A 12,085-nucleotide genomic window follows, 5' to 3' on the forward strand; every position below is an offset into this window, starting at 1 on the left:
CTTTGACTGGCAAGCGACATGCCAAATTGATCATATGTACTGGGTCTCACAACACTCACCAGGGAGACATCCTTGTGGATTGAGGAGGAGATATTGCCAGGTGAAGTATTAGATACTTGAGCGTTCCCTTCAAGCATCATGATTCAGATTCAAAGCGTCGGATTTTCTTCCTTTGGGGGCGGGCGCTTCCGACCCGGGAGGCACTTTGTCACGTTCGGATGCCCCTGCCTGCCAGCAGGTGACTTGTGTCCAGTTGGACGCTGACCGCCTGAGCCTCCGTAGAGTTGGTATGATCGGTCCAGTCGCTTGCTGGGAACGAACCCCGCTGGGTAAGTAAGGCGATCTCCGTGGAAAAATCCTGCCCGTCAAGCAAGCACAGGGGGGGGGGGGGGGGGATTCTGTGGCATGCACGTACGAGACGCGCGCCAACACGGCATCTGTTCGCCGATGAGGAATTGTCCCCGGCGAGTCAGCACACAGGCTTTCATGAATCATCCCGGGGAATCTCGAATATTGATTATTAATTTAATGAATCATCTGCACTGGAGACTCCCCCCATTCGGCACATCTTGCTCCATGGGGTATAGCGTTTTGGCCGGGGGATTTCAGATTAATTGGTCCCCCTGGAGATGTCTCCCAAAGAGTCTTGGGTGCCACTGCCAGCGAAAGTTGTATTTTGTGACGCCAAAACAGGATGAGGCTGCTAGCCGCGGGACCAGCTAATTACATGCCACTGAGATCCCTGGAGGGTCCTTGCGGGACAGCGGCCCCTTCAGTGACTTGTTGAAGAGCTCTGGTTGGTTGGTGGGATGCGATGGCTGGCTGTCATGGGGCCGTTGCAGGCGGCTGTCGCTGGGGCAACCCTAATATTTATGCGTCCCCCTCCGTCTTGCAGGGCTGGGCCGTCTGCCAGTGTGGCAGGCGATGGCTGGGTGTCATGGGGCCGTCGTCGCCCGTTCCAGTAGGCGGCGGTTGCTGGGGCAACGAGAGCTGTTTAATGAGGTGGATGTGGATAATCCTGGGTTGCGTCTCTCGCTCTTGGGTGGATCATCCCACGGCTGATGCGCTGGAGGGAGGGAGACCTGCAGCCAGCCCCAGAGACAAATACATATAGACATCCTCCAACCCCGTCCTCCGTCGCTGCCTTCCTTCTTCCATCACATACCCTTCCATCCGACTCGACCTAGCAGAAAACCCAGCACACCCAAACAACCAACCACCATGTACGTGTCTTGTTGCAAACGGCTGCCTCAAACCAATCAGCCGCGCACATATGTAATCATCGGCAGCCATGCTGAGGCCTTCACGGGCTCTGGCCTGCCTTCAGAGTCAGGCAGTCCAAACTGACTGATCTGATTCTAAACAGCAGAAAAAATTCCCTTCTCTCAGCTCGATCCGATGGCTTCATTGGCTCCCGTTCGACCACCCTCCGCTGCTTCCAACCGATCAACCACTCCTGCATCTCAACCGAATAACGTCTACCGCCATCAACACTCCCTATCCACATCCACCACGTCCAACCAGCACTTTGGAGCTATCTCCCCCCGCGTGTGTCCCCCTCGGAGTGCTGGCGGTATGAGGCAGAGTTTGGATAACACCAAACAGTTCCTTGGGAACCCTCCTGTCAGTCCCCGCTTGCCTCCTGCCTCGGCAGGCCACAACACACGCCCGAATAGTGAGATGCTCGGATTGAGTGCTCAACGACAATTCCACGGTGGTCCTTCCCAAGAAGGTAAGCTCCCCCCTATGCTAGTATTGTTTCTCCCGAGTGGATATATTCTGATAATCTGTTCCATTCGACAGCCGAAGCCATCGACAAGTGGTTTGAGGATTTACAAAGCTACGAAGCAACGCTTGAAGAAATGGCTACTGCCAGTCTAGACGCTAGCTTCAAGGAGGAGGTAAGCAAACCGACCCTCTCCGCCGTCTGATCCGCCAAGCTTGGAAATTGATCGATTTTTTAACCAAACAATCATCCCAGTTGAGCGCGATCGAGCAGTGGTTTCGAGTTCTCAGTGAGGCAGAAAGAACCGCAGCTCTATATTCCCTGTTGCAAGTAAGTAAAAACACATTTTTTGAGCACCTGGCTTGCCAATTGAAAATTGACCCATCCCCCTCCTTATTCAGTCATCTACCCAACTTCAGATTCGATTCTTCATCACTGTCTTACAGCAAATGGCTCGCAGTGATCCAATGACCGCTTTATTAAGCCCCGCTCCTAACGGTAGGATACTTTATCCGCTCATTGTTGCAGCTCGCCAGCTGATCAGTCTCTTTGAAAAATTCCAGGAGAGGCCAAACTGGCTCAACTAAACAAGGTTTCGCCGGCGTCTCCTATTGTTCGCCAATTTGCTCGTCAATCTCTTGGCCCCAACGTCAACACTCCATCCAACGAGCCTTTTCTTAGTCCCCACTCAGCACTCCTCAATGATTCCAACAGCTTCAATCCCAATGATGCAGCAGCCCTACTAGCCAATCAGCGTGCCAAGCTCCAGTCCAAAGCAGCCAACCGCTTATCTGCCCCTGGGCAACTCCTGGCGGACAACGGCTTGAAGAGCCCCAAATGGAGCAATTTTTCGGGCACAGTGCAAGAAGAATCCCAGAGTCGATCAGTCAGCCCAAGACCGAAGAGCACTAGTGGCGAAGTCAACCCTCCTGCGAACCAACACCTTTCCCTTGCTCCTACGATTTCCCGCACTTTGCCTTTGCCTTGGTCGGGACAAGAAACCCAATTGAGTCCGGCCATTGGCGGCAGTTGGGCAAGCCAAGTCAATACCCCTCTCGTTCCTATGTTCGCTAACAAGGACCCGGCCCAGAACCCACACGAGGCGCACCAAGCTCACAGCGAGACTGTTGCCAACCGCCTGGCCCAATGGGGTGCCACCCACCAGGCCAGCTCAAGCACTGCTTCCTTGCCCGCTTTGACAACCTCGACGCTTCGTGTCTCGGTGGATGCCCCACCAAGCGGTATCCAATTAGACGATGCGCGCAAATTTCGAAGAGCTAGTAAATGTAACAACACCAACACTTCATCTGGTGAGTTTTCTCAGCCGATTTTTGCGTGAATATTCACTGAGACACTATGTCTTCCATTTGGCTACTGTGCAACCTCAGGTTTTTCGGGTGTCTTATCCGGTATGAGCAGCTCGACAAATAGCACGTCTAACTCCGCTCAAGCTTCCACCCAGTCTGCCAGCAACAACCCATCAAGTGGCCAACCAGGAATGTTGAGTCGCACGACATCTGCGACCAATAGTACCTCGAATGCCCACCTTTCGACGATGGGCGCAAGCAATGGAGCTGCTTTGCCTAATCTCATGTCTACGCAGTCAGTGTGGGGACCCCCACAGACATCCATGGCTGCTAACCAATCCAACTGGAGAAATGGATTAAACAGCCCGAACCCGCGATCATTGAATAGTCCCGATCCTACTATGGTCAACAATCTGGCAATGATGAACACCCTGGCTGGCATGAATGGTGGGGTGGATAAGAATTCGATTGCGAATCTAGCTGCCATGGCAAAGTAAGCTCCTCATTTTCAGGCCATTTTTCAGTTGTTTTTATTTTGTTGACCGATCAATTCTTCTTGGCCCCCATCAATTCTAGCTTGACCGATCCGAATGCTATCCAAAATATGGCGAACATGCTAAACATGCGACAACAAATTCAACAAGTCCAAAGCTTGCAAGCTTTGCAACAACAGCTGCAACAAAATGGGATGCTCGCAGGCATCATGAACACGACCCCACTTCTTTCACCCGCCAACAACGGAAGGTTCGGCATGAACATGGGCTTCGGAATGAATGGCGGCGGGGCGATGGGGATGAATGGCAACAAGCGCAGTCCAGGAGGCCGACCGGCAGCGGCAGCGAACAAATCGACCCACACGCCGGGCTCGGGAGCTAATCCTGAGGAAGAGTTGGACCTGAAGCTATTGGGGGATGTGTCGGCTTGGCTACGGGGCCTGAGGCTGCATAAATACACGCCGAACTTCGCTGGCTGCACGTGGAAGGAAATGGTGATGATGAGTGACTCTGAGCTCGAGAATCGGGGAGTAGCCGCCGTCGGTGCTCGTCGGAAGATGCTCAGGACCTTCGAGACCGTCCGACTGAAGACGGGGATGGCCCTGTTCGGTGACGGTGATGGCCCCCGAGACTCCAAGGGTCATCGAATCGAATCGGCCGCCGCAAACATCGACAAAGTAGAAGATGAAGATCGTCAGCAACCTACCTCCAACGCCTCGATGACCCCTGAAAGTGATCACTGAAAAGCGGAAGACAGGCTTTGCTCGCAATTGGGGCATATAATTTTCTTCTATCTTTTTTGCAAGCAATTTTTTGGATTCTTTTACTCACTTGACCCCTCCCCCCTCCTCTGCTTACTCGATTCTTTTCTTGTAGTATGTATTCTTTGATGTAAGCCCGTTACGAACATATCGTATTCATATATATCTGTTCATAGATATATACATTTCTGATGGATGGTAAACCCCTACTGCTCATTTAAATCCTACGCTTCCATACATTTAAAGTCTGTGTGCTACATGAATTAGATTTCTTTTGCTTTCCGCATGTAAATACAATAGATACCGGACTCCGTTGTAATATCTCTCTTTTTCAATCTTGGCGATAGAAACGACGGACATGGCATGAATGGATGTTTTTGAACCACCTTGAAACTTAAATGGTTTTGTTGGATTGATTTGCATTTCTTGGGCTATTCACCCTACGGGGGGTTCCCCCATTGGTTGCTTCCGAGGCGCCGCTCGCGCGCTGGGGGATTCTCCAGCCGCGCAAAAAGAGTTGAAAGGCCGAGTCAGGAAAAGACGCAAACAGAATCAATGTTGAAACCTAACAGTAGGTTACACTCCGTGACACTTGCTAGACATCTGGGACCGATATTTCAGCGTGTTTTCCTCGATGCATTACCATTCTAGGGTTTCTTGTCTGTTCAATCAACACCACTCGCGAATATTCATCGATGGAGATAGATTCGGAAAAGCCAGCGATGGGCCCACTGCGAAGACAACCGCCGACATCGCCCATCGGCCCAGCCATCCCGATTTTTGTCTCGAATGGCAAGGGATACATCTGGGCAGTTGACCGTGCGTAACATGGAGACATGGTTCTCAATAGTTAATGTGCACCCAACATGAAAATCAATCCGTCTTATTCCTTCTAGGACAGAGGTCAAACGGTTGAGAATTGATTATCAGATCTCTGGTCTCCTGACCGGTACGCTGCCTCAGCTGGCACAGCAGAATGTGTTTCTTGGACTACCGTTACAGCTCATGCCAGAGGAAGTCGTCGTCCTGGTCGAATCGGGTTCGCCATGATATTTATTTGTTTTCGATTTCGCCGACATCTATGATTGCACTCTGCGGCTCGCTGAATGATTGTGTTCTCTACAGGCATAGCGGTTCTAGTTGATGATCTGAATTCGCATCGCCCAGCGACGCTCGAAGAATCTGAAGAATACCAGACCAAACGGGATCAAGAGATCGAAGAGGAGCGACGTTTGACGGTAATCCGGGATGACGAGCGACGAGCGGCTGCCAAGCAAGTCTACCGATCTCAGATTGAAGCTGCAGAGCAGAAACGACGCGCCCGACAACAGCAGGCGCCGCAGACAGAGGATCGCTCTGACCATCCAGGAGAAGAGATCCAGCAAGGAATGCTGCCACCGGACACCAGTGTTGACGACAGCAAATCGACCAGCAACCCCTCCCGAGTCCCCTACTTCGTCCCCGTCCATCTCCAATCTCGGCCGCCTACGCACTCCCCCGAAGGCTCGAACATGTTCCGTGCATTGGATTCGGCGAGACAGGCGGGCCTCTGGACTTACCCTGAAGATCAATATCAACGGGCTAGATGTGCCGTCTTTTCTGCGCTTTGGAGGCAAGGAATGTTCTTGGGTATTGGTCTCAAATTCGGATGCGACTTTCTCGTGTATCCGGGTGAGCACAAACTCCATCTCGAGCATTTGTTGATCCCCGGCCCCCTACACACCAACAAATAGAATACTGATTTGTGCTCGAGTACACTTTTTCCGTCCAGGCGACTCATTGCGATTCCATTCTCACTTCGCTTGCACAGTGATTCAGGACCCCCAAAAGCCCATCGCACCTTTATCGCTTGTCTCCTACGGAAGATTAGCCACAGCCGTCAAAAAGTCTCATCTACTAGCATGTTGGGACGAGAGCACCCAAGCCGTGAAGTTCTTGAGTCTCGAGTGGGCTGGGATGGGCTGAATGGCAAGCATATATGGAGAGTCTTGTGTCATCGGCTGCTGGATTCTGCGCACCTCATTGTTTTTGTTATCTTGCCCCTGATGACCCATTGATACCTCATATTCTTCCGGTTTTCAATTCCAATCATGGATGGTTTTCACCTTCCCCGCACTTTTTGTGCACCAACTTGAATTGGTTATTTGTTGTCAGCGGATCAGTGTATGTCTCTGTTCAGCGTATACAAATTGCCAAAACAACGCCCGCTCTGTATGGGGTTGTAGTGTAGTGGCTATCACGCGTCATTTGCAATGGCACCAGCCTGGTGTTCAATGAAACTTGACGAGGTCCCGGGTTCAATCCCCGGCGACTCCACTCTTTTGGTCGTCCTCCGTGGCCATGTCAAGGATTAGCGGAGTAGCTTACTTTTCCTCAATGACAAGACATATTTTTTCTCAATCACAAAGAACCCTTGCGGTTAAGCACATCTCACGTAAGTATGAAACTAATCTGGATAACTGGCTTGTTGAGTTCGCCGGCCTCCCATTTTGATTTGTTACATTAACATACGGGCGATCGGGTTTGTGAGATGCTTCATTTTGTTTCGTGTTCCAACGGGCTGATGCTGGATAGGGAGATAACTTTGGTATCAGATCTATCAAAATATTTTATATTATCATTTCTGTAAAACTTGTCCGCAGTCTTGTTTATTTCAAACCTACATATTTATGTAACGTTTCCGGGCGGTCCTAGCAATTTTTCTAACTCAGCTAATTTCCCTCCTCGGGGGAGCGCATGAGCGACCTCCCTGCGGGACGGCGTCCCCCCTCCACATAGAGAGGGACTTTGGCAATTATTCAGCTTTTAGGAGTTGTAATAGTGCAAAAAAAACATAAGCGCTTAGAAAATTTTACCGATTTTGCCTGTGAAGGCTTCCTGAGAGGCGAGACTGTGCTGATGCCGGGCTCTCATCGAATCAGCCGGTATGGTCCCTGCAGATTCAAAGATGAAACATTCCAAGCTGAGTAATTAAAACAGCCTTCGAACTACGCTGGGAGACACCAACCCCGCAAGCCAATGGCCAAGATGCTCCAAGAATTGAGGGACAATATGTCATCTTGTACGAGGTTTGCTTAATGCGTAACTGCACATCTGTGCATAATATTAAGACGGCATTTGCAGTTCATGAGGACTGCAACTTTTTTCCATGGACTTCTTGAATCCAATCAAAAAAATGATCAAAAGCATGTCGTGTATTCGTCATTTCATTTGGCGAAGAACTGATAGATTCACGTCAAGTAGATAGATGATAACCTTGAGGCTTTCAAGGGACGAAACGAGTATTTGAACAAATGGCAAATCCCCAACCTGAGATACCCCGCTCAAGCAGCCTTAGATTTCAGCTTTCTCAAGGATGTGGGGACCCGAAATAAGTGAACTTGGCCTAAGGACGTGGCAGGGTAAACCTTCGAATTCTGCCCCCGCAATCGCGCTTAGGTGTTTCGAACAAACTGAGCCCCCCCCCACAACACGGCCAGTCAGTGTCATCAGGTCCTTGTGGAGCACAGTCCCTCAGCTGATAGCAGTCTTGTGATCAATCAAGCCCCTGGTTCTATGTCGCCGGGTAATTTTAAACTCGTGCTTAAACATTGCTTCCGGCGGGGCTGGAGATCAGGCGCCAACCGACGAGGGTGCCTCTGATTTTGGATGTACTACTGCAATCCACCCTCCCGGTCCGAAATCATGCAGTCCCAGCATTTGTACCGATACATTCTACATATACGGTCCCTATGACAGAGCCAGATGCCTCCTCGAACATGTTGCACCAGAGTACATATGTAATTCGAAGCTTGGTGACCGTGTAGCCTGTTACTTGCCTCTGGTCTGATCATACAGAGCCTCAAGCATTAACTTCGAGGCCAATTGCCCCTGGATCGAACAGCCCAAGCCAGCCGAGGACGCGGATGAAGCGCATTGCGTTGCTGTCCAGTGAGTGCACAATTCGTCGTGCCATATCACTGGCCAGACAGCACCTGGAATGCACCCCACCTCTCTGCCCTGTCCCTTCTCCTCTGCGACCCATGCTCTCAGATGCATTGATCAGTTTGAAACCTTGGCAGTTTGCCTATTCAAAATCTTCCTGGCTCCACCAGTAGCGTCTGTTTTAGAAGCGGCGGGACAGATTTCTTTGCTGAACCCCGGAGTACTTAATCTCTGACTCCCTCCCGTCACCATCGCATCACCCCATCTCATTCATATATATCCTAAACTGCGATACCCACTCAGGCTAGGCTGTCAATAATCTTTCGGACTATCTCCTTCGAATAATAATAGCACTACCCACTATTTACCTGTCTCAAAGCCCTACCTGCATCCCGCCCATCCCAGATTTAATCACCACGTCACTCTAGCAAAAATGCTGTACTCTCGATCTCAATCCTCGCCGATTCTACTGTCCTTTCTTGTTAGCCTGCTAGCTGCAACAACCCAATCACTTCCCATCAACGTCTCCGGAAGCTTGGATAATGTGGCTCACATCAACACCTCAGCCACCTCGCCCTTATTGAACGGCTGTGGCTCTCTTGTCAAGCGTGCCGTCGGCGGGATTCCTATGTCTGGTGCTCTTGCTGGCGTGACCGGCCGACCGGACGTTGTTCGACGTGCTGTTGGAACAGTGGCCGACTCTGGGTGCGGCACCGCGGCGGTAATCCAGGCAACTTCGAATTTGGCCAAACGATCAAACTCCATCCGCCCCTCACTTTTGCAACCACCTATCGCAGCTCCCTCAATCCCTGATCAACCGATCATTGACGACACTCGTGTGGTAAATGCTCTCCATCTCCTCGTCAAGCGAGGCAATTCTGCTCCCCGTACATCCCAACCCACCAAGAAACCACAGGCGCAATCCCTCAAGAAGGTCCAGGCTAAACCCATGGAGGTGCAGGCTCAACGCATGAAGAAGGAACCGGCCCCTCCCATCCAACAGGCCACCTTGCCCGCGGCCAGGAAAAGCGGGCAGCCCGACACGGAAGAAAAGTGGGGCCGATCGATGGCGCGATCGTGGTAGTCCACCTTCATTAATGTTTGTTTCCGTGCGTAATCTTTCCTGGGTTTTCATCGGTAGCAAAAACTTGTTCTTACTTTTTGTATTCTTTACCCCCCCCCCCCTGAACAGGCTGACATTCATCATTCTTTCGATGTCCACATCTTCTCATTATTATTATTTCCTTGTCCGTCCAGTGCAAAATTTTTGCCTGGTACCATGTTCATCAACTACACCCGCTTTACTTATCCACATCACCCTTTAGCCTTCTCCTTACACTTGATCCATCATCGATCTACATACCGCTTTACGTGATAATCCTGACAATGTTGTAAATCCCTTAATTTTTGACAACAAAGACCTTGGTCTCCTTCTTGCATCCCTGTTAACCGCATCTCCCACTCGTACTAGTTATAAGCAGATAGTGAGCTCGAGCTAATATGTCTGAAGACAGTGGAGTCGAATAAGAAGATCATGCTTTCAGATGCCCTAACCCCTTCACAAGTGTCTGTTAAGTTTATAAGTAATACACGAATTTTTTTCATGCTCGAAGTATTGTCAGACCAGTCGTCCAGTCGCCCTGGAAAGAAAGATAAGTATAACATCCAACTGCAATGTAGAGGGTCCATATACGTGATCATGTATGATTCCAGGCGCAAATGTCGTTTTGCAGCTTGTTTTGCAGCAGTTGAGAATAAATTTTTAGAAACAGGATATATTATAGATCTGTTGTGCAAGTAAGGTCAAGAAGCTGAACCAGTTACCTTAGCTGATCTCAGCTTGAGTTGCTATCAAGTGCCAACCTGAGAATAGGTACTTTTGCCTCCAGATAAATCAAATAAGATTTTCTCAATATTGTATTGTAGCATAATGATGATACCCTCACTTAACCAAGTCCCTCTATCGGAGGGGGGAGGGGCGCTGTCCCGCAGGGACCCTCCTTCAATGGGTCCCTGCGGGACAAGGTTGCTTCGCTCCCCCAAGGAGGGAATCAGCTAAGTTAGGATGATACCCTACTGTTGGTTGACAACAAGCAATTCAGAAAATATATAATTAAATACCAACTTTGGGGTGGTGGTTGATGGTGATGGGCTTCTTTGGTTTCCTCTCTTGCCACCATGGTCATCACGGGCAGGAATATTAATAGGGTCAAAATATAAGGGAGAGGGTGGGGGAGGGGGGGAGGGTGTAAGCCTCCTCCATTAGCCCGGTTCACATTGTATTTTTAAGGCCATTTTTATCCATTTTATCATTAAAATTTATCATTTTTTTCAAGTTGGTCAGATTCTTCTGAAACCACTTTTTCTGATAATTGAAAAATTTGTTGAAATTTTATGATAAAATCAGATAAAAATAGGTTCAAAGTCACCAACGTGAACCGGGCTATTGGAGTCTCACAAAGCTGTTACATTAGATATCACTACATTACATAATCCACCCAGATTATGAACTGAAGGGGCACAATAGGACCCCGGCAAGCCCCTGCTAGACACCCTTATGTGATACCCCAGGAATTTGCCATTTTGAAACGGCTGTAGTTTTGATTTTTTGCAGAGAACCAACTGTTTGAAACCAACTATGTCAGTATGTTCAATTTTGCAAATTTTGGCATAGTGGATTGAAACCAGTTACGTAAGTAACATCTGCAGCCATTTGTGGGGGTTTTGGATAAGAAAAGTGCAAAATTGATGTTCTGGTTATCATTGCTGATGTATTGATTAAAATCAACAAAAAATAACTTTTAGAAGCCTTTCACACCTTCCTCAACCCTTTTAATGTAACATGGGAGCAGGAGAGAACAGGGAGGAACTAATATGTATGCACACTATGTTTGCACCTTTAAGCATAAAAACCAAATTGAAACAAAACACATAAGTATGTCATTTTTTCCCTTGGTAGGGAAGACCAGATTGAAACAGGGTACGTCAGTATGTCCCAGAAGAAAAAAATCCCAGCAGTGTCAATTTGAAACAAGTTTCACAGGTTTATGTAAGTATCATTTTTGCCAAAAAATCATTTTGAAACAATTTATGTAATGGTGTCTAGTAGGGGCTTGCCAGGGTCCTGGCACAATGGGCAAAATACTGAGATGGATGATCAATGCACAAGCTCTCAGCCTGGACTCAAGTCCAGGATGAGGAAGCACCAACTGTGGCAAGCCCAGAGGGGCAGTCTAAGAGTGCGTAGCCCCTCTGGGCTACAGCAGGTCTCACCCCATTCCTTCCCTGGCTCATCAGAGATCCCTGTAGACTGACAAATCTCTCTGAGCAAGGTAAGCCACTGACCCTTTCACTTTATCTCCTCTTTCCTCTCCTTCCTTCTTATCACCAGTTGTAGATAGGGAGATCCCTGTAGACTGACACATCTATCTGAGATAGTTCCCTCTCATATTGAAACTACTGTCCCTGGCTCTAGAGGTTGTGCCTTTGTGCCCCTCTCAAGCCAATTCAACAATGAACAAGATTCCACTCCTTACAGGGGGGGGGGGGCTCAGGAGGTATGTAGGCATGGGGTGACTTTCTTTTGAGATCTTAGAGCCTCCCAGTGGCAGAAGTGATCTGGAGTCCCAAGAGCTAGATTTCCCTGCAAAAATCTAGAATTTCTGGGTCTATATCCAGATGTGATGGCATTTCTGTTAAGATTTCAGCTCTTTAAAAAGAAGCAGAGAGGAAGGGCTGTTCTTGGGTAAGTCGGAACAGGATTGGGGAGCTGCCAAAGGTGGCTCTTGGTGAAAAATGCTCAGACTCAATAATTTTTATTTCATGTCCGAGGAGCAAACTTTAACCAAACAACTAGAGAGCCCCCCAGCAAGA

General features: G+C 49.1%; 3 protein-coding genes across 3 annotated transcripts; all 3 read left to right on the forward strand.

Moving 5' to 3' along the window:
- Window positions 1-1,398: 1,398 nt before the first annotated feature.
- On the forward strand, window positions 1,399-4,270 carry PtA15_2A931 (uncharacterized protein; the record flags this gene model as incomplete). The annotated part of the gene is made up of 7 exons (XM_053167003.1): window positions 1,399-1,732; window positions 1,804-1,901; window positions 1,982-2,056; window positions 2,128-2,224; window positions 2,290-3,036; window positions 3,115-3,526; window positions 3,610-4,270. The coding sequence occupies 7 exons, from the start codon at window positions 1,399-1,401 to the stop codon at window positions 4,268-4,270; spliced, it is 2,424 nt and encodes an 807-aa protein (XP_053018169.1).
- A 740-nt stretch (window positions 4,271-5,010) lies between these two features.
- Window positions 5,011-6,253, forward strand: PtA15_2A932 (uncharacterized protein; the record flags this gene model as incomplete). The annotated part of the gene is made up of 4 exons (XM_053167004.1): window positions 5,011-5,107; window positions 5,190-5,327; window positions 5,414-5,959; window positions 6,060-6,253. The coding sequence occupies 4 exons, from the start codon at window positions 5,011-5,013 to the stop codon at window positions 6,251-6,253; spliced, it is 975 nt and encodes a 324-aa protein (XP_053018170.1).
- A 2,392-nt stretch (window positions 6,254-8,645) lies between these two features.
- On the forward strand, window positions 8,646-10,041 carry PtA15_2A933 (uncharacterized protein; the record flags this gene model as incomplete). The annotated part of the gene is made up of 2 exons (XM_053167005.1): window positions 8,646-9,292; window positions 10,011-10,041. The coding sequence occupies 2 exons, from the start codon at window positions 8,646-8,648 to the stop codon at window positions 10,039-10,041; spliced, it is 678 nt and encodes a 225-aa protein (XP_053018171.1).
- Between the last annotated feature and the right edge of the window lie 2,044 nt (window positions 10,042-12,085).

The sequence above is a fragment of the Puccinia triticina genome, chromosome 2A (genome assembly GCF_026914185.1).
Source record: "Puccinia triticina chromosome 2A, complete sequence".
In the NCBI taxonomy this organism is placed as follows: domain Eukaryota; kingdom Fungi; phylum Basidiomycota; class Pucciniomycetes; order Pucciniales; family Pucciniaceae; genus Puccinia; species Puccinia triticina.